The sequence below is a fragment of the Epinephelus lanceolatus genome, chromosome 4, assembly GCF_041903045.1.
Source record: "Epinephelus lanceolatus isolate andai-2023 chromosome 4, ASM4190304v1, whole genome shotgun sequence".
In the NCBI taxonomy this organism is placed as follows: Eukaryota; Metazoa; Chordata; class Actinopteri; order Perciformes; family Serranidae; genus Epinephelus; species Epinephelus lanceolatus.
In genome coordinates, this window is record NC_135737.1 from 43,756,313 (window position 1) to 43,779,144 (window position 22,832).

The window sequence follows — 22,832 nt, forward strand, 5'->3', positions numbered from 1 at the left end:
TGAGCTACGTTTGGTGATTCTCAGGAAACAATGAGTTTGTGACACAAATGAGGGGCGCTATAATCCCAGGCCGAAGCAAAGTGAAGAAACCAGGGGAACACCACTTTTTAGTTGCGCTGGTGAAAGCCAATAAACTACTGCAGTATTAAAAGCAGGAAGGATGGAAGGAGGGAGGGAAGGAAGGTAGGCAGCACACACCTCCACAGAGAGAGAAAGGGAGGAGCCGTGTGGAGAGGAGAGGCAGGAGAAGGCGGGGTCTACTGCTCCAGGCTGCAGGGGCTGGCGAAGCGGGGAAGTCGGGGACGACTCCACCTTGGGCATCCCGTACATCTGATTTAACTGTCCCACTGTCACATACTCCTTCGCAAAGGCAACACACACACAGAGGAGGACGGAGGAGGGAGAGGAGACAGGAGTGAAGACAAACACGTCAGTACGACAGGCAGCAGGAGGGAAACATTATATTCACTTAGTGACCGTCTGCATCATGAAGGAGTGAGGGGAGGAGGGTTGTTACAACATACAGTCAACATTAGGTTTAGACTGATATAAAGAGCTGCTTCTCGTTTACCTAAAATGCTGCCATGAACATTTTATTGCTCTGAACAGGCAGAAATATTTGCTCATATATTTATTGCTATGCTGTGTTTTTGTCACACGAGAACAGAGCTGAGTATCAGTGGGAACCAATCAGAAACATTTCCTCATTTAAATCATAACGTTGCTCATTTTAGATTATGATTATATTTGGGAGAAGCTCTTTTATGGCTGATCGATGATGCACTCATCAAATTTTGCTTTTCATTGTTAAGGCAAACCGTGTGAAGCTTTAATGACACACTTAAATTTAACGCTTTTTAAGACCTTTTCAAAATAATTTCTAGAGTTAGGTTAATGTACATCTTGCCCACAGGTAACAGCAGGAAAACATAAAAGTGTGATGATTCTCATCTCATCTTTTTTTCTCTAAGATTTCTAAGCAGATTTATAGAATCTTTTCATGATGTAGCTCGGACATAATGACATCTTAAGAAAATGTCAGTCACACTGAATGTTAAAATATGTGTATCATGTCTTTGTGTTCAGATTTGACGAGTACAAATGACACAAATTTTAAACTCCAATGAAAATCTTCCTCGTGTTTTTAGAGCGCCTGCATCTGTAGAGTACAGAGAATAGTTAATACTGATTTTTGGATTTTCACAGGTGAGTAGCTTTCGGTCCTGTGCAGAGGTAGGTTTAATGTAGGAATTAGATTATTAGAGTGAGTTGGGTTTATCTACATTTTGCCAACAGGTCAGTCTAGTAAAGTAAAAAGACAGTGTTAGGTTCAGTGGTAGGTTTAAAGATCTGTGACCTCAGAAATGTGGACTTTCACACAGTAGAGCTTAACTCATTTTAATAAAAGTAAATTAAAAGAGGAATAAATTAAGATAGATAAAATTTGTGTAGCAATTAAGACCTCACAAAATTCAAATTTAAGAGTATTTCATGATTTCTAAGGACTTGTGTATCTATAAATCTGAATTTAAGGCATTTTAAGACATTTTAAGGACCTGCACACACCCTGATTTGTCTACTTGACCTGTTATGTCTCTACTTTCAGTTTTCAAATACAGGCATAAAAATGCACCCTGAAATACCTTTATTAAATAATTTCTTTGGTACCAGTACCCAAACTCATTGTACTGACACTTACATAAAACAACAACAACATAAAATCACACCCGGCCCAGTTTTGTTTTGCAGAAGCAAGAAAATATTGAATATATTTGGCATGCAATTTTACAATTTAACTTTTAGTTGCCTCAATGCAAACCTGCATTGATCAGTCCAGCCCTAATTAAACCCTCTGCACTGCTGATATGATGCAGTTACAGATCCTACTGTAAGTGAGCGCTGCCTTCTGGCTGCAGACGGGGTGAGTACAAGTCAAGATGCTAATAATACCAACAGCTCATGTAGCAGAGAACAAAGCCAACACTTTGATTAACAGCAAACCAGCAGAAGGAGCAGCACGATATAGAAATGGAAGGATGGATAGAGATGGTCAGACAGACAGAGAGGAGAGCAGAGAGACAGAATCTCATCAGGACAGAGACAGACAGGAAGTGATGGTACCTCGCAGGCGCCCGCTAATGCAGCATCGACGGCAAACGAGCGGCCGTGAGAGGCGGGCTTGCTGCTTTCGCGGAGGCCGCCGCTGCCGTACATCTTATAGACATCCGACAGCTTCATGTACTCCTGAGCAGCAGCCAGCAGCCAGCAGAGGTCAGACAGGATGAGAAGCCATGAGGACAAAGCTGCACCGCACTCATGTACAGTATATGAACACACACAGAAACACAGAGCCCATAGAGACGTGTTGTGGGAAATAAAGCAGGCCCATATTTAACCTAAGTGCTGGTGCTACGGCTGAGAGGTGCACGGAGACAGCAGACAAACAGGAACACACCAAGCAACAGAAAAAGCATCTTTAGCGTCACAGCTGGCTGACACACACAGCATGTCACACACGGGTACTTTTGTTGGCTGTTACAACAACCAGTGATGTAGTGGTAAATAAGAACATCCATATCCTCCACTACATCCCTGAGCACGGAGCAGACAAACTCAACACGAACTGAAGCTGCTGTGCCGACTGCTACTGTAACACAGCTGCTGTAAACTGTGTCCGATGGGAAAGAGCAGCCCAGCCAGGCACAACACAGCACAGTGAGCCACAGGTGCAATTAGAGCTGAAGTGCAACCAGGACACTGACAGTAAAATGGGTGAGCGCTGGGGTGAGTCACACAGACAGCAGAGGGGGAAGCAGCGGGCTTCATGCAGGAGTCGTTAGTCTGGTTACCTCTGTAGGGCTGCTGGGGTACAACTGACAGAGAGGGGAGGGATGTAAGTAGGAAGGAGAGGCTCGACAGAGGGAATGCTGGGAGGAGTGGATATCCTCCAACAACAGGTCGGCCTCGCTGATGTGGAGCGCTTCCTGTTTTAACAGTTCAGGAAGAAGTGCCTTTAATGTCTTCAGAGAACGTCAGGACACAGATACAAGTTCTCCACATGAAGCAGAGCTACAGGGAGTGTGTGAGACAGGTGTTCTGTCAATCACCCTCCGTCTGTCAGAGGTGTTCACACCTGGAGTAACATGTGTCTGTCGTGATCTGATCACAGCAGGACAGCTCGGTCTGCTCACACCTTGAGTTACAAAGTGTGTGTCTTGAGTGACCACTTGAGAAATCCTGGAAGAAGATCAACTCAGCAGGGATCAGCTCTAATGACGCATGTAAGAAGCACTGGGTGCGTTTACACCTGTACTTCCTACAGCTGTCCATTTGTGATCCAACAAACCAGGACTCATGTTAACACCCGGTGTAAACAGGGTCTTAAAGCATCAGTGAGTTAGTCTGCGCTACACACACATCATCAACAACTCCGCATTATTAACACACCCAACATCAAGCTTTAGTCTGATCACAGCAGTCGTGCTGAACAGTTAAATCCTAAAATCTAACACCAAGTTTGGAAATCACTTCAAGTCAAAGACGTGAATGTGGTGAGGAGTCAGCTGTGAGTCATCAACGCTCCCTTTTGTTTTAAGGCCGGCAGCGCTGACTGTGTGTGTTCAGTCGTTCTCTCACCTCTCTCATCGCAGTGGAGGACTTGGGGAAGCTCTTTCCACCCGTCAGGCTGTGGTATCTCTTCTCCAGGGCCGACAGCCTCTCCTTCTCCTGGAACATACAGACGTACAGTGTGTTAGCTGTTGGGGAGCAGCTCTTTAAATCGAGGCTTTGGGTGAAACATTATTCAATGCACTCACAGTAGCCCCCTTTACACTTGACAGTTGACAGCTCAAGGTGGAAATATCACGGCAATACGCTGCCTCACTGTTCTGTACATAAGGTACGATCATGGAATGGGGGACAGAGTTGTCTCACCTCTGAGCCAGGAATGGAGGTGGTAACAGAGCCAAAATGACATTCTGATGACATGTAATGCGTGCAACCCACTGCAGGAGATTTAAAAAGTAGATGATAGCAGTTAGCAGCTAACTCAAAGAAGAAGAACAGCAGCTAAAAATGTCCACAAATTGGGAAAAGAATTAGGTCCAGGAGCTCATTACCCTCCGAGCAGAGGACGAGATCAGCCACCATTTAAAAGGGACAGTTACACCTTGTTTCCACGTACTTATGTGACTGGTGTCCGCAGATCCGTAAATACACGGATGAGGCCTCCAGTGTCCAATGCAAGGAAGTGCCTTTCCTTACAGATGGATAGAAACCTGATAGAAGCTACCTGTAGCCATGGTGGAGAGGCTAATTTTGTCAGTTTTTCACCATCTGGTAGTTTGGAATATGCGCATGGAACATTATCGAGGAAATATTTAATCATAAAGACATATGAATGGCTGAACAAGTCATAAAGACAATGTCTGTACATAATCTATAACCATATTTTCGCAGATTAACACTACTCAGATTCACACTGTGTTATAACAAGAAAAAAAAGTTATTTGTAATCAGTCAAACTCGCTTGTCAATCGACACAGGGAACTGAATTGAAGGAAAAAGCCTGTTAGCTACCGTCCCTCAAAAGTTAATTTTTTAAAATACTTGAGGTTATTTTTCAGACTGAAACATTACGGAGGAGAGGAGGCATATCAGACATCACAGAGATTCCCATGTGAATGGACTTCCTGTAGACTCTTCTCCGTACAGATACGCAAGTAGAAACACGAGGTTACTGTCATGTTATGCGCTTGTTTATAAAGTGCTGCCAATGCGTGTGTTATATGTCACACTAGAGGCCGACGCTGTTTTGTTACATGTCACACCTGTCACGCCTCTCTTGATTCTGCAATGCTGGGATCTTGTCTATAATCTCACATTGGAGCAGCATGATGTAAAAATGCAAAGGCGGCATAAAGAAGGGACTTTGTAGCGGCTCTACAGCGCCATCTCTAGGCTAGTGTGAGCATGAAATGGTTACCAAGTACCTTTTGGAGCATCTGCAGTGTGAGGGTTCTGTCTTTGGCCAGCCGCTCACACTCCTGGGACGCCTGCAGGCCGAGCTGGTTGGCTTGGCTCTCCAGAGCGGATACCTTCTCCTAAAGATGGCAGAGAGAATGAATGAAGGCTTTAGTGTAGGCTGTGCAGTGAAAACAGCAGAGAACACATCCTTTAACTTTATTAATGCCAGAGTGGAAGGATCCGGTGGTGCAAAATGAATGCATGGTGGTATTTTCTTGGTTTTACATCACAGAAATTGAATTCATGCAGGGAGCAGAGGTTTGAGGCTTGTTTGGTTGCTCCCTCTCTGCCTGCTGTTGCTTACACACTGCATCACTGACCTTCTGAGTACATCGAACATAATAACCCACAAGCTTTGCTCTTACAGTTAAAAGTCTGGTCAAACTAAACAGATACTGAATCTCTGCAGAGATATTTGCCACTGGCGGCTCCAGCTCTTACACATAAGCCCATACTACACACACCATCATCATATCCTCGCACTGAGTGATGATGTTTCCTTACCTTCCTCTTGGCCACACTGTTGTGGTACTCGGCTCTCTCCTGGAGCAGCTGCTGGCTGATGGTTTCTCTTTCCTCCTCCAGGCTGCTCTCTCTCTCCAGCTGCTGAAACTCCAAGTCCTCAAACTTTTTGGTTCCTGTCTCCAGCGCCTCTCCGTCCTGATGGAGGCGCACACACAACGTCAGCGGTTACATCATAAACAGGGAAACAGCACTGAACACACTGAATGCTCATTTTAAAGCCATCCACTACTCTCAGACTAGCGTAGCTGCCGACAGTGAAGCCAAAACACCTCGACTTTTATATCTGAGACAAATGAAAACATTTCCCAGCAGGGATGAAGCTCATTTTGGGGACAAGTAAAAGCACATTGTGCTCAGTCAAGCAGACAGTCACGAAGAACATGCTTCTACTGCAGCACAGCAACTGGTGTGTGTGTGTGTGTGTGTGTGGTCATTAGATGGACTGTGATACACAAGAGGCAAAGGATGCTCATTTACATAAAATACATATTTATTTTTTTACACTGGAATATTTATGGTCAAAAATGTGTTGTTGTTTTTTTTAACTTAATTTGTATTAACATAATTTGATTTTTCCCTCTGTCACTTTCTCTCCACAGAATTCTTTTACTTAAACTTCTTGAGAGGAAGCTCCTGCAGCACAATACCCGCAGTGAGGTCAACTCTTGAGAGGACGTTCAGGGGTAATTTGAAAGATGCTTCTTTTGGTTATTGAACGCCTGTTGGTGAGTCTGTGCTCGTTGGGAATTATAGGCTCTGACTGTTAATGATATCGGGAGGCCGTAAAGGTGACATAAGTAGAAATACTATATGAGATTTTGATTAACAGGATGTTGAATCACCACCACATTTAAATGAAAATTTTTAAATCAGTTAATCCATGTTTTAAACTGTTTTTAAATGTCCTTTTTTAAACTGAATTGCCTTGTGTGTCTGGTTTATGTCTGTTTAATGTGGAGCCCTCAGTGCTTATACTGCTCTTATTGTAAAGCACTTTATGCTGCATTTCTTGTATGAAAGGTGCTTTATGAATTACGATTAAAATAATTATTATAATTATTATATCAATGTATTTATGGTAGTTAACTTTCACACTTACAGCCTCAGCTCAGTGATGATATATATTTTATTTTTATTTTTTTTACATCTTAAGCATTAGTGTTAAACACTGTAGCATACTGCACATTTTATTTTTTATTTTCATTTTTTATATATATATATTTTTTTTGACAGCAGTTTATGAAGCAAAACATAAATTATGATAAAAAGTCATTTCTGCCGCTGTTCAATTTTTCACAATTTAGGAACTTTGTAGAACATTTTTGGAGAGATTAAGTGTACATATCAGCGCCACATGTCAGGGAGACTTGAGGAGGGATTATTCATGCTTTATTTTAATGTACATATTTATTTCTATTTTATTTATTTATTTTATTGCTTTACATTGACATACTTCTAGTTCATACTTATTCTTACTTCTTATGATTCTCTATTCTTTACATCGAAGCGACTGTAACGAATCACAATTTTCCCTCAGGGATCAATAAAGTATTTCTGATCATTTTTTATTATTACTATTATTAACGTGGCCATTGGCAACAATTTAAAAAAAAAATGACGATCAATAGGGGCAACAAAGAGCAAAACGTGCACCTGGGAAAAAAAACATTTCTATATATTCTAACATATTTTGTTGCCATCAGAGTCAGGACTGGATCCGGACAACGCTGCACATGCGTGGGCACATTTACTTGCGTACACACAGGCAAAGCAATTTAACGTGTTTGACTGTTTGGTGAAAAGTTAAACCAACTTGTCAAAATCCTGAACGTATGTGCAAATACTTCTTCAACTGAAAAATAATCTGATGAACCTGAACGGATAGATAAGATCTAGGGTTGCTCGATATTGGATTGTTTGCCGATATCCGATATGTAAACAACTTATTTGGCTGATAACTGATACCGATATCGCTATATTCACTTTTTTGCCCTCCTGACTTTAGTGATCATCAAGTCTCTTCTGTAGTGGAATTAACATCATATTATACAGACATGAAATACTTTTAAATGTATGCACTGTTCAGTCATTGTGCAAAATAACAAAAAGCATGTTGGCCAATTCTGACATTTAATTTTTAACCCAATATCCACCTATGCTGATGATGCCCCGATATTATCGTGCAGCCCTAATGAGAGCAGATAAACACAAACTACAAATAATTTCCATTGGTTACTGTACTAAAGCTTTTAAACATTATTTTATGTCATATTTTCAATATTAAGCTGCCATATAACTGCACAGTAATTATTCATCATGTAAGGTGAAAAATGGCAACCATATCTTCGGTTGTGGCAACTAAATGCCTGGTTGCTAGCCCAGTTACCACTTCTAAAAGGTCAGAGTTTAGCCCTGCACTGTTCGGACTACAAAAACTATCTTACAAATCCTACATGGAGGAAAGTATGATTCATGGAAATATAAGATACTGATGGCTTAAATGTAAATACATATAAATCTGTAAGGTTTCTCTCAGGTATCAGGCCATCCTCCATGTTGTTGCTCACAAGTTTAACTTCTGTCAGCAGCAGGGAGACGAGTCTTTGAGTCTGTGGGCTCTAAAGAATCTTTGGAGCAATTGTGAAGGAGCCGACAGGCTGCAAAGTTAATTCACTGAGATGAAAATGACTCATTTTACACAAGTGGTCAAAACAGGAACAAAGAACTCAGAATGTTAAAAATCTACTGTGGACGTTTAAACAAGTCTGAAACCTTGGGAGCAACTTTTGTTCTGAGTTTAGACTTTATTCTACTTAGCACTTAATGTTGAAGTGTATTTGTGCAGCCTGACGCCGCTGCCAAGACACTGATTCTCAAGGTTTGGTCTCTCACTGAGCCGAACAAACTAAAATAAATAAAGACTCCAGCTCTACATACAGCTTCGCTGAATCTGATCTGCACACAGAGCATCACCGTCAACACATAAATGCAGCCTACAGTAACTCTAACTTGTTTTTGTTTATTTCAAACAACAAGACTCATTTCCAGAGAAGTCACAGGATGAGAGCAGGGGGAGACAAAGCATGGATCTAGTCAGGGCCTATGTTAATTGATTAGTCAGCAGTTACACAAATTATGCGAGCCATGACAAATCAGAGAAGAGATGCAGATCAGATTCACACATGCAGTGCAGCGCCGCCGTGTCACATGACGCACAGTTTACCAAAATGCATCACCAGCAGCTGCAGTGACCAGGAGCTGCGCGTGTGTGTGTGTGCGTGTGTGAGCTCCTGAGGGATTCAGTAGCATGTAGGTGTTGTGTGGAGGAGGCAGAATTCCTGCAGCTTGTGGCAACAGCACGTCTGTGAGGGAGGCTGTCATAAACACTGAGTGTGTGTGTGTGTGTGTGTGTGTATGTGTGTGTGTCTAAAACCATACAGTATGTAGTGGGCCCCTGCTGAAGGGTTAAAGGTGCCTGTAGCACTATGTGCGATGGCATGTGCTGAGGCCTGGCACCCTCACTGTCCTACTAACACTGAGAGCAGTATGTACAGTAGCAGTGAGAGTGTGACAGACAGAAGCGTTGTAATGCTTTTATCTATGCCTTTTAATGTGGATTATCTGACCCCCCAAAAAATATCACTGCACTTACAATCAATCAGACCTAGAGTTGTCTCCTTTGGTCTGAATCAGGGACTAATCTCGTTCCAAAGTTGTATAATTGCCTCAGCTCTCAGCTAAAACTCTGCCTGGTGTGAAGAACGTGTGAGGTGTGTACATTCCTTCTTTATAGGTACCAGTTAATGTGTGGAAAAAAAGGGGTACACATCGTTCATATATCTGGCCCCAGATGTTATAAATCCAAAATAAAAAAAGGGTGCTTAATACCAAATACTGCTTCTGTGCGTCAGGCTGGTGCTCAGGGGACTGGGCTGATGCTACTCACTAAGAGGCTGTGGGTGGGATGGTGACTGTGGGGTGGTGTGTGTGCATGTGTGTGTAGGTGGTGGATCAGGTCATGTTCTGTGGATTCGAATGGTCAGGCTGCTGCAGACTGAAGTCTATAGGAGGGGTGGGATGGTGGGGGGGGGCGGGGTCTATGTGCTTCTGTTGTTCTGACGACCCACCCTTTTGAGCTGTTCTTGCAACTGTTCCCGCAGCGACTCGGGACAGTTATGAAGCTGGTTCTCCAACTCAGCGTAGCCCTCCTGGAGGCTCTGCAGGGCCCGCCGCTCGGCCTCAACATTAGCCCTCTCCTAGAAAGACACAACACACACCCACACACAGGATGGATGGACGAGGGGAGAGAAAGAGACAGAGAGAGAAACACACTGCTCAAAAATCCACGCCATGCAAATAAAAAGCTGTGAGGTGTTAGCAACAGACATGTCGGGGCAGATCTCTAGGGCTCGGCAGGGCACAGGAAGTAGCTCATTGATTGCTGGGATGTTTCAAATGGCGGTCTGGGATTCCCTGATGGAACATGGTCTTAGAATAACCAGAGAAGATCATTCCACCCCTCTAGTTCTCCTCATACAATTAATTTAATTTTAAGTAACAGACACATTTGAGTGCCTTCTAGGGACTTGCTAAAATCCTTCTGTCACTGACAACTACTGCCTGTAAATATCCTTCAAAAGACTTCAATAAGCTGTTGGAAAATTGGCCCATAATTTGCTTGACATTTATTGGTCCCAGAACATTTATACTTGAAATCCTGAGCAGTGTTTGTCAGCAGTGACACTGTCTCAGCTGATTTCCAGTTAAAGCACAGACACATCGTGTCTCTTTGGTGCTGCTCCAGTTTCAAACTCAGAAACACTTTCTTCAGTTTGATGTGTGAAGTTGAAAAGGTTGGCAGGTCTTTGAGGACTACTAGCACTGACAGGAGTTTTGGTCCTGAGTGAAAGGCAGGGCACTGTCTTGTGTCTTCAGAGTCGAGGGGACACTCAAGGCGAAACCTTTGGGTTACAAAGGTAACCCCGGTTCTCTAATTACATGAGTGTGGTATCAAATCGGGGTTCCGTATCTTAGTGCCCGGCGGTCGAGTGGTTAGCTCAGTCTGTGGGCTGTTAAGCTAATAGTCCCGTTGGCAGTCTTGTCGAGACATTTAGCTTTCTGGGTAAAAAAGCGAGTTGAGGTTTTTGAACAAGCTGGTGATGCTGCATTACCCCCTTTTACAGACAGAGGATGTTCCTCCTCTTGATGCAGTTGTCACGACTGCGAGCCTGTAGCACTGGGATAATGGCATTGGGCTTCCGAGGAATACGCAGAGGGATGTACCCTCCATAGTGAGATACCGAACAAATGTTTGAAAGAGAACACAGGAACAGGAAGTGTCACACTGTCTCCCATCAACTGAAGACTACAGACAGTTATTACTACATTTATGATAAGATCTGTACTTAAAATCAAGTGTGGATGACCATTGATTGAACTTGATTTCTCAACTTACTCTCAACAGTGATGCTTTATAATTTTATTTTAGGTAGTAGAACCACTTGTCTGAGTGGGCGGAAGTTCGCTGCATAGATCAGCCTCTCATTGGGCGGAACGAGCCACCCGCTGAAGTCTCGCCCTACCACCTCTGTTTGCAGTTTTCAACACATCCTTTACTAACTTTTGCGGTGTTTGATCTTGCGGGGATGTAGCCATTTTTCTGCCATCGTTCGCGTCCTGTAGGCGATATTTTTGTGGGCGTGTTACACCAAAACCTGTTTCCCCCTGGCAATATTTTTGCAAGCACACCGTTGCTGTGGCACCGCCCAGAACGATTGTGATTGGTTGAAAGAAATACAAGCAGCCGGGGCATTTTTTTCTCCAATCTTAAAGTGAGAGTTGGTGAGCGAGACTATAGAACCACAGGTTCAGGGAGAATTTATCCTATAATCTTTTACTAACACCTCAGGTTCCCTGACATTTCTGTGCCAAATATTGATCCACTTTCGTGAAAAGTAATTCCACAAAAGATAACTTGTATTCTTGGACTTTCAAGACAAGTTTATCGCGTAAGAGGGGCGATAACACTGAGACATCAAGCCAAAGTGGCCATTCCTGATTCACTGACTCAATGACTTATCCTCCAGTAAATCATTATTAATGTCACCTTTACATTTCACTGGGACCCCTGTCGGACCCTCACAGGAACATTTGGGAAATACAGACAAAAACATTGGATTTCGGAAGTTTCACAAGAGCTGATTTAAAAACAAATTTACAACCAACAGTCAAGCTGCTAAACGAGCTTACTCTTAACGTCCTTTCTTTCATACTACAGTTCAGATGTGGTGGGTGCAGGTAAGGTAGAGAACATGCTAGTAGTTTCCCCCATCCACTATCAGACCCTCCTATTCGAAGTCTCTTGTAGAACCCGTGCACTACAGAACCAAAGACTACAGAGCCCAAACAGCCATCGGAGGGCAGGTTTCCTGGCCCACAGGGTCTGTCATGCAGACAGTGAAGAAACAGGAGATCGCAGTGGATCAGAGATACAGCAACTGTGAGTGCTGAAGAAGCAGAGGAAGGATTAGGGGTTAATGGATGTCAGTTAGTCAGCGGAGTCCAGATAAGAAGAATACAGATGGGAGTTGACCTGAGAGCAAATTACTACTGTAGAAACATGCAAAAGAGAATACCCAAGGAGATCAATCCAGACCTTTGCTCAGCCCTTTACACAGCTGTCTGTACCAAACATTTGAATATATCAAACAGACAGTGATGCCGTCTGATGTAAGGACACCAACAGTGACGAACCAGTAGGGAATGTAAGATACCAGAGAAGGTTGTTTAGGAGACCGTCAAAGCACAGGCAGTGAGTGTATGTGTGTGTTTCCTCTCCTCTCTAAGAACCTCAGCAAATATTTGAATCCTGCGTACATGAATGGATTCAAATACGGCATGTAAAACATCCTCTGCTCTCTGTACCTTGTCTTTCTCCCTCTGGATGGCGCTCTCCAGCTCGTCCAGCTTGTGCTGCAGCTGAGTGATGATGTCCGTTTCGGCCTCTATTTGGTCGAGCTCCGCCTGCCTCTCGCCCTGCAGCAAGGCACGCTCCATCTCTGCCTGGAAGAGTGGAGCAAATAAAGTTACACAGTGTCACCAGTGAGCTACGAGGATAATATCATTCTTTAGACCAGTGGTTCCCAACTGGTCCAGCCACAGGGTCCAGGTATGTCCTTAGTCATCAGTTCAAGGACCACACAGTTTAAAATATTCAGCGTCATACTTGTGTTTGGCCATGTCGTTGAGCTAGTTTGCTGTCTCTGTTAAGTAGCTGTCTGTTATTCACTCATGTTGCAGCAGGAAACGGCACTTCAAAGTAAAAGCTCTGTGCCGAATATTCACTGTGCTTAAAAATAAAGTGTGTTTTTTTACAAAGTTGACACATTCGCAAGGCCACTGCGATCCATTCAAAATGGACCCACGACCCACTTTTGGATTGCGACCCAACATGTGGGATCCACGGCTTTAGACTGCACAGTAACAGAACCACATCGTAATGTTGTCGTGACAATCAACAGCACTCTGCTGATTAGAGCCATAGAGATGTCTTCACCTTGTCCCCAAAGAAGAACACTTTTTTGTTTCTGGTAAAATCTTTTATAAAGGTTCCACATGGAACCCTTTCATACCCCTTTTCCACCAACATTGAACCAGTTCCGTTCTGGCTAATTTTGTGATGGGGTCAGAACACTTAGACTAAAGATAAATTGATTCAGAACCTGAAAAGTTAGTTCCCAGCTGGAACCAAATAACAGGCTTTCCTTCACCTGTAGTGCGACCCGTCATGACGTCACTGAGTGTGTGATGTTCTACAGGTTGGACAGACAGGATGGAGAAGGCAAGTGGGAAATCGTCGGACAAAAAGAACCTGCAGTGGTCTCATTGATAGTTGGTTCATGCTTATTTTTTGGATGAAAACAACATTGTAAAAGTTCGCAGCCAATGAATGTTATTTGCTATCTTTGCTGCTACGGTTTACTTCTGTTGTGCAACGCCCTCCATTGAGGACACATCCTTGGCTACAATGGTTCCGTGCAAAACTGGTGGAAACACAGGTTGGATTGCCGGTCTGGTTTGGATGGCACCAAGGCTCCAAGAATCCTGAATGCTAGTGGGTCAAGAACCAGAGCTAATTTGGTGGAAAAGGGTTATCAGAGGGTTCTATCTAGAATCCTACATAAAGGATTAAACCTAGAACCATCTGTGGAAAATTCCACCCAGGACCCTCTCTGGGGGTATTATCCAGAACCTTTCAACCTTTCAAGGGTGCTAACAAGAACCCATCTGATGAATTATACCGAGAACCAGGGTTGGAAATTAGCACCAGCCACCAGTAAAATATGCAAGTGGCTACGAGATTTGCTTCACTCAACAGCCAAAAAAACAATGGCAATCTATGGAGTGGCCAGTAGCCACAGTGCCAGGTGGACAAAAAAGTGAATTTACAACACTGGCAAGAACCCTTCAATATTTCAACGGTTTCATCTAGAACTAACAATAGCAATGGACTACATTACCCACAGATCTCTCTCCAACTAATAATGGTTTAGTGTAATAGGTTAGCCTTGGGGCCAAAGGAACCACGTTCAGCAGCCTTGGGCTTCATAGGACCCAAAACACAATTACAAACCTAAACCGGATGCAAAATGCCCAGCATCTGACACCTGTTTAAAAAACAGAAGGCAGACCATGTGGTACTGTATGACATGAAATGGTGGTACAACACATGTGTTAAATTAAATGAACTGATTAAGGGGATTCCAGATACATCTTCATTAAAAAATACCATTTGACACATTTGAGGGTGAGGATCATTCAACTCCCATACTTTCGACAATCCTTGAAGAACCCTTCAAAAAAGGTTCTTTGGATGAAAAGAATTCTTAATGAAACCCTTAGTTCTACAAAGAACCCTTTCAAAAAAGGTTTCTCCAGAAGCGAATGGTTCTGGGTAAAACCTCAGCCCTTTAGGAAGAACCCTTTTGGAGCCCTTATTTCTATGAGTGTATCCAGCCTGTGCTGCTGCTGTGAAACTTCTCCTCTATGTAGACATTTCAGATCAATATAAATGTAGGTATTTTACTTGAGTCTGAGTGTAGACTGAAGTCAGATAACAATCCCTTAGCATCCACTTTCTGTGTTCTACCTCTTGTTTGGACTCCTGGAGTTGCTGCTCCAGCTCCGTCAGTCTACTCTTGAGCTCATCGATCCGAGAGAGGACGCGAACCCGCTCGTCTTCCAGGTAACCCAGCTCCAGACGACCTGCGCTGCCTGAACTGGAATCCTCATGCTGCATGGAGAGAGAACACAGGAGGCTTTCAAGAGATGAAGTGAAGCCAGGGGAAGAAGGGAGAGACACACATACACACCTTTCACTACACGTCAGATACTGTATCGGGCTCTTGGACGGCGTTGACTTGACTTGTACTCAGTGTACTGTGACGTCTGTTTACACACCAGCATTCATGAATGTACGCTATAATCACTGTTATTACTTTATACTGTTACATGATTCACAGGGGAATGTTTAGAGTCTCAGGTCTACACTCAGTTTCAGTGGATTTTTAAGCATCCTAAATGCAAAACTGTATGCTGGTATACAGATGATCAGCTCTAGGCATAATGTCATACAGTCTATAGACAACCTAACTCCAAAACTGCCGGCATTAGGAAACTCTTTCTTGTCATAACAAACAGACAGAGACAGAAGAAGTAAACACAAAGACACAGACAACAGCCCATTTTACACGTCCTGTTCAAGGCTGGAATATAGCACCATCACGTGCTGTATATAAGGTTCGATCGCAAAATGGGGGACAGAGTGGCCTCGCCTTTGAGCCGCCTCGGGAGGTTATAACATCACTGAAATGGTGTCTGTATAAACAGGACAGCAATAAGGACAGGACCATAAGCAGGATGGGTGTGACATTTTGATAAGGTGTCATGCACATGACCTACCACTGGAGATTTAAAAGTAGGTTAAACTGTTAGCAGTTAGCGGCTAACTCAAAAAAGAAGACGAACAGGACAATAAATGCCGCAATTAGGGAAACAATGAGATTAGAGAGTTCATGACCATCTGAGGAGAGGACCAGATCAGCCGCAATATAACAGAGACGGTTAATGATTGTTATTGCCACGTTAATACCATTGTCACTGTTTATAAAGTGCTACTGACATATATGTTTTACGTCACACTAGAGGCCAATGTTGCGGTGTTACATGTAAGGCCCATCACGCCTTTGATTCCAGCATGCTGTCTATAATCTCACACTCGAGCAGAATGATGCCACAGTCAAAAAATGCAAAGGTGGCATAAAGAAGAGACTTTGTAGCGGCCCTACAGCGTGATCTCTGTGTAAAAAAGGGGCTATAGAAAGGAGGCAATTGATAAATGAGGTTCATGCAGCAGCCACTGTACAAACAGATGTCAGGCAGCCTCTCACAAACAGCCCAAAAAACAATAAATGAGAGTTAAGAAGAGAGAGGGAGGTTGTAGTACAGGTGCAGTTAAGCAGCTTAATGCTTTAGCCAATGTTTTCTGACTATGTACACCATTACAGCACAGGGAAACACATTGCACCCCCTGATGCTTCTCTTTTCCTGGTCATGCAGGGTCACTGAGGCCACACAAGTTCAACATTACAGAACATGCATGACAATCACAAGTTTCCATCTATGTGAAACAAGATTCTAGATAATAACAGCAACTCTGAGCAGCTCGACAAAGCAAGAACAGCTCTGTCACTCTGTAATGCCGAGGGTTCCCAAAAGCGATCGTGAACAGTCTTTATCTCATCGTACTGATCACCGCAGCCTCACTTTTCTGTGCTATAATCAAAATGTGGAGCTCCATGTGACAATGTGACCAACCTTCTTTAAGAGAGCTTAACCGGAGCTGAGGAAGGATTCACCAGGTTAAAGACTGACAGGAGCAGCCAGTCCTGAGAGAGTTAAAAGCAGAGCGGGAGGTTTTAAGAGATTCACAATTTCTCATGAAACTGTGTGAACTGTTTAAATGTGTCCCGTCTCCAACACGCCCATTGATGTGCAGACTAAACTGTGTAGAATAATTCATTAAAACAAGATGTTTGATGTGCACATAAGCACAGTGGGGGGGTCTGCGGTTATTTTACAACACTCTGATGCTGGTTCTACGAAATGTGAGCAGCAGATCTGCTGGGCGTTATTACAGTTTGACGCTGTGCGACATCAAGATGGAACAGTGTAAAGGAAAGACCTCGGTGAACCGCACTGAGGTGCACCAGAGAACATGTATGTTAATGTTAACATGGCGAAAAGAACCCTGAAAAGATCTGATGTGAACAGACACTTGGATGTATTGACAAGCGGACACATTCTGGTAACTTTAAACGGAGCCCTCGGACCTCCTGATGGTCCCTGAACCTCACTTTAAGACACACTGATGCAGCAAAGCCAAGCACATTATTGCACATGCTGGTCTCACAGCGGCATGCAGAGAGCGTCTCATAGGGAGAGAAGCGTTCCCTCTGACCTGTCTGTCTCCATTGTGCAGTGCTGATGCTGTGCTGAGAGCAGGAGACGTCCTCACCTCCTGATGAGTGCTCTCTGTACTACTACACTCCTCCTTCAGGTTCTCCTCGTCGCTCTCTCTCTGTCTCTGCAGCAGGCGGAGAGCAGCTGAGGACGCTGTCCCTCCGAGGACATTCTCCATGGACGGTCTTCGCCCCATGCCATCTGCTAGCGCTCCTGGGAAACCTGTTCTCCCTGAGGCCAGGGGGTCCAGGCCGGTGCTCTCGCCTTTGTTGTATTCAGCACAGAGGTTCAAGATGGTCTCTAGTCGCTGTCTCTCCTGTGGACACAAACAAAGAGGGACATCAGATCAGGGTTTCCTCACCTCTTAGCAACGACATTGTGTTTTGTGAAGACTTAATTTGTTGTATACTGGCTGTGTGCTGGTTTTACTTTATTTTTCAGGCAATTAATTACAAAACATTTTATCAACTTTTTTTCAGACATTGATAATTTTGGACATTTCATTGACATTTTTATGGACAATTTAACAATATTTTTTGACATTTTATTAACAATTTCCAGACATTTTTTTTAATTATTTGTTGGACATTTATTAATTATTATTATTATAATTTTTTTTTTTTTACTACATATTTCCGACATTTTAATAATGTTTTTTGGATATTTTTTTCAACACTTTTTTGGACATTTGATCAACAATGTCAACAAATTATCAACAATTTTCAGACATTTTAAAACTTTTTTTTTTTGGACAATTTAATAATATTCATCGAACACTTTATCAACATTTTTTAATTTTTTTTTTTTTTTTTTTTTACATTTTAATTTTAAAAAATTGACATTTCATTAACTTCTTTTGGATAATTTAATAATATATTTTGGACATTTAATTAACATTTTTTGGACTTTTTAAGAATATTTTTTGGACATTTTATCAACATCTTTTTTGATTAAAAAAAATTATGATAGTAATAATTTCATATATTTTGATTATGTGACTCTCTACGTTGAGCTTCAGTTTGAGAAGTAATAACCTGTGCAACATTTTGTATGGGATGCTATTGTACTGTATGTCGTAATCTGCGATTCAGTAGGTGCTGTCATCAAACTTGACGTCGTACACTAGTTTATCAGATCCATGTCGAACAGTCTAACTGCACTAAACTTATAAGATTGCTTAAATCTCACAGTCTGTAGGAAGCTTCAGTAACAGTTAGCCAGGTTCAGTCTCAGTGAGAGCAGACATGGAGTTTGACATGACTCCTCTCAGCCCTGAAACAACACAGCAGCCCACGCCGTCCTCTCCCCCGGGTGCTGCATGGGAGTCAGACTCTGTGACTGGTTATCCAGCTGTCACTATGAGAGGTCAGCCCACCTATGGGGGCCCTGGCAGACCAGGCCAACAGGGTGGCCTCTGAACTCTAAATGTCAGCTGCTGTCTGCCGCTGTACCCCTCTGCTGCAGACACAGCGTCTCTGAGCTCTGCTGAGCCACACAAACAACAGCTACGCAGCAATGTGAGCTTACAAAGAAACGACGTCTATTTTCAAAACTCATACATGTCATCCCGATGGTCCAAGACGGTCCAAAAACACTGGCAAACAAGAGCAATTCTCTCCCAAATCCAAAAACTAGATGCTAATAAAAAAGCTAAAACTGAAATTAATTGAACAAAACCAATTCAGGGAAACAGTGGGATTACGTCCATCTAATAACGTCATGCAGGCCAAAAATAATTTTTTCCATCAGCTTACATGCCACCTGCTAATCATTTTTAACACACTCACACACCGATGGAACAGACAGCAGGAGCAATTTGGGGTTCAGTATTTTGATCAAGGATACTTTGACATACAGACTGGAGGAGCCGAGAATCGAACCGCTGATCTTCCGATCAGTGGACAACCAACCTACCTTCTGAGCCACAGTTGCCCGCCAATTATCACAGACTGAATGTTCAGACAACTGGCAATTCAAACCAAAAATATTGGTCAGCTTTGAAAAACTCACCCCAACTACTCATCACAAACTCTCCCCCCAAGAAACTGAAGAAGCCTCTAGGATGAGAGGTGAAACGTCTCCAAGAAACTCAAGCAAGTCCAGTTGCCTACGATATAGCACTTAAGATTACCATGACCTGGATGACTGAGAATCTTCACCAACAATCTCCCCCCTCATAAATATATTTTTTGCTTGTTGTAAAGGAACAAGGTCCTGGAGCCAAAGACGCACTGAGCTACTTTATGCTCCGGTTCCAGCCTGATCTGTTTCCTGTCGTGTAGGAACACTTGGCAGCCAAATGGATCTCACCCACTAAGAAATGCCCTGGTGTATCCTCTCCCCCAAACCTGCGTTGAGCACAGCTTTCCCACTGTGGGAGCATCTGCATGATTAGGAGCTACAGCCCCACCATTAGCTTTAACCTGTAATCTGGGACCAGTTAGCTTTTAACTAAGCGGGTGGGAGTGAAAGACCCCTTTGGGCCGTGGAGCAGTGCTGAATATGTTCAAGAGAAAAAGAGTCAAACTTCAAACATTTACTGGCAACTCTACAGCTACTCATGAGTCCTCCCACTCAACATCTGCTTCAACATACACACAGATTAGACCACTGAGCGTTGTGACGCCCGTCTCGTTTTTGTCAAGACACCTGATTGAATGCTGGCGCTATCATTGTCTCATTTGATCACCAGACAGCCTTGAGGCTACCGAACTTGTATGGATGAGCAGCAGCATCACAGACACATTTCATACCATTAAATGCGTTTGGCCTCAACATAAATCAACTTGACGCAGCATCAAATTTGATGCCTGACATATGCAAACTGGGCTCAAATTACGCTCTTGATCGACTGCATGCAGACAGATTTGTGTGAATCCCATATTTTCTGCGTTTTCTCATGTGGGACTTTTAAATGCCAGAGGAATTTTTATGTTCAGAGGCTGTGGCTGCCACAGGCACTAACAATCCTGAGTTTATAAGTCTCCAGGTCTCTCTGCAGAGAGCATGTCCCTCGGGGCTCGGAGAGCTGGCTGGGAAGGAACAAGGTGGTACATCGGTGTGTTAATCCAAACCTTTTAACCGGATGCCAAACCTCCATGTCCCAGTAAATAGGGAGGTTTTGGCTTGAACAACACAGCCTAATTCCACAATAGTCCAAAGCAAATACAGGCCTTTCTGGTTTGCCTCGGTGAGTGACTAAGAAATATTCCCCCTAGTATACAGCAGACAGCTTATAAAACAAGGTTTCCTGACCATTAACCTAAAATCTGTTGTCAAATTTCCCCTGGACGCTGGAACAAAGACTGAAAATCTGGGTTTACTCACTCTCATGATGGACACTGTGAGAAGTAACAGCTCAAACCTTGAAATGAGGCTCACATTCAAGCCAAGACAGGCTGGCAAAAAGACAGATGAACAAATTCTGGCCTTTAAAAGGCAGGACCACCCCCCCCCCCCCCTCCATGTCACCACCATAACAACAAACCCCCATCTGCTGGGAGGATAACAGGGTGATAATGACAGAGCTCCACGGCAACGTTCAATCATCTGCTGTTTAGAGAAGCTTCTCAAATCCAAACTAAAGTCTGTCTGTTGATTCATGGTTAGAATATGGAAGGTGTGCAGAAGGATGCTGCCTTTACTTACGGTACTGTATGTTAAACCAACAGATGTACAAAGTGTAAGTCATTGATGAACTTCATTAAGGCATCTGCAGGTGTCACCAGGCAATTAACTAGCCTGCAGTTATTCCACAGGCTAGTTAATAACATGTCGGGCAGGAAATCCAAAGTGTGGGATCATTTTGAGAAGGTGAAGGACGAACCCAAGGTGATATGTAAACTCATCTTCATTGGTCGACTACAAACATGACGTATCATCTGAAACATGGAAGTAGCTACATGCCCATTAGCCCACAGCGTCATTAACAGGCGGCTCGCTCAGTGTGTGACGTGCACTTGGAGATAAAATATAGGCCTATATTAATGAAGGTTCATTAGTACGGTTTGTATTTCTCTGTAATGTAGGACAACTATTGGTCGACTGACTCAACTAGGAAAAGTCTTAGTCGGGGGCAGCCTGAGTTTATATCAAGGCTGAGCAGATATTAAGTGAGCTAACAAGCTAAACTGACCTAAACACAAATGCTATCGAAGGAAAATGGTTGTTGCATCACTGGACGATGTAGAGTCTGCATTTTCAACTTGTAGATAGTTCCCATCCTGCGTGTTACAGCTCTAGCTCTCCTCTTTCACACCTGGCCCAATTAAGACCCAGACACGACAACCTTTGTTACACCTACGTTAGATCAGATGTGCAAGAGAGCTGAAAGAAAACCTGACTGCTGCACTCTGTATTTATGTGTTTAACCCCTCGATACTCGTTTGCCACCTGAATTTTCATGTACAACTGTTTAGAGAGTGTCCTCTTCCACCTTATTATCGTCCAATACAATGTCTTAGTCTGCAGGAAGCTGATCTCTATCTGTCGGCAGTTGAGACAGCCTCAGTGAGCTGAGAGAAAAGCCAAGTCACAAGTCTGAAACCACCAACAATGTGATACACACATAAAGCTTAGTTTAGACATGTTTGCCAAACACCTCCTGAGAGGCAGTGTAGGTACACACTGTAGTATTTGATAATCATCTGTGAACACAGACATAAACCTTCCTCTCTGTACAGACTTTACACCAACCAACTCTGTGCCTTCCTGTATACACAGAATGAATGTTTCTTGTTATTACTGAACTCCTGTATTATCAAAACTACTACTCTGAAGTAAAGCGATCAGACCTTACAGTAGGCAGGTCATTGTAGCTGCAACTTGACCAGCTCATGTAAATCCCATACACGTGAGTGTTTATGAAAAGCCTCAGTGTGGGGTGAAAGTCCTCCAGACTCTGTGTCTATCAGAGGGGAGGGGGGGATACTTCCAGACAACCGCAGGCTTGTGGAGGAATGCCTGGATCCCAGAGTTCTCCAGGCTGCAGCCAACACCCACCCCCAGACACCAGTTCACACATTCCTCAGCCCTCCATGTCTCACCTAGTGGGTGGCTCTCAGGACCGCTGGATTTGATACAGACAGCTGAAGCTGATGATGATGATGATGATAATGATGATGTGTCCTTCAAGATGTTGCTACTCCATGGCAAAAAAAACCCCACAACTATAAAAATATGACTTGAGTGACTTTGTGACAACTAAAGAGACAAGTCATACAGGTCACAGCTTTTCCAAGGGGACATAATGTTGTTCAGGAATCGGTCTGGCCACTGAACTAAAAAACAACTGATCCATGAACAAACAAACAGCCGACCATAAGCCATGCTACCAGAAATGGAACCCAACCCAACCAAAACCTGAAAAACTAGCCATTGCAGAAACACTGCATATAAAACAAAACTTTACCATTCAAAATCTTAGTTTAATGCTTTGTTTTTTGTTTCTATCTATTTTCCCCCAACCCTAGTAAACAACCTGACTCAGCAATGTCGGGGTGGGCGATATGGCCCTAAAATAATATCACCATATTTTAGGGTATCTTTGAGATAACAATATTCTTGACAATATGACAAATTAGTAATATATATATATATATATATATATATATATATATATATATATATATATATTAATTTAAGAACACAGATTTGCAACAAAATAAGTGATATAGTTTCACAGTTTGCTTCAAATATTCAGTAAAACTAAAAATTTCCTCTCATTTCTTCAGTTTGTGTACAACAACAGTAACTCAGAGTGT

General features: G+C 43.0%; 1 protein-coding gene across 8 annotated transcripts in view; it reads right to left on the reverse strand.

The window, feature by feature from the left end:
• Positions 1 to 22,832, reverse strand: part of phldb1b (pleckstrin homology-like domain, family B, member 1b) — a 120,198-nt gene that overhangs the window by 27,490 nt on the left and 69,876 nt on the right. For 2 of the 8 annotated variants that reach the window (XM_078167328.1, XM_078167335.1), the window contains 10 exons: positions 17,069 to 17,386; positions 14,699 to 14,842; positions 12,475 to 12,612; positions 9,678 to 9,806; positions 5,530 to 5,685; positions 4,992 to 5,102; positions 3,637 to 3,726; positions 2,850 to 2,984; positions 2,122 to 2,244; positions 199 to 360 (listed from right to left, as the gene is read on the reverse strand). In XM_078167328.1, the coding sequence (XP_078023454.1) occupies positions 199 to 360; positions 2,122 to 2,244; positions 2,850 to 2,984; positions 3,637 to 3,726; positions 4,992 to 5,102; positions 5,530 to 5,685; positions 9,678 to 9,806; positions 12,475 to 12,612; positions 14,699 to 14,842; positions 17,069 to 17,386 (1,506 nt within the window). The remainder of the gene's footprint in view (positions 1 to 198; positions 361 to 2,121; positions 2,245 to 2,849; positions 2,985 to 3,636; positions 3,727 to 4,991; positions 5,103 to 5,529; positions 5,686 to 9,677; positions 9,807 to 12,474; positions 12,613 to 14,698; positions 14,843 to 17,068; positions 17,387 to 22,832) is intronic. The other 6 variants (XM_078167329.1, XM_078167330.1, XM_078167332.1 and 3 more) reach the window with 4 other exon arrangements.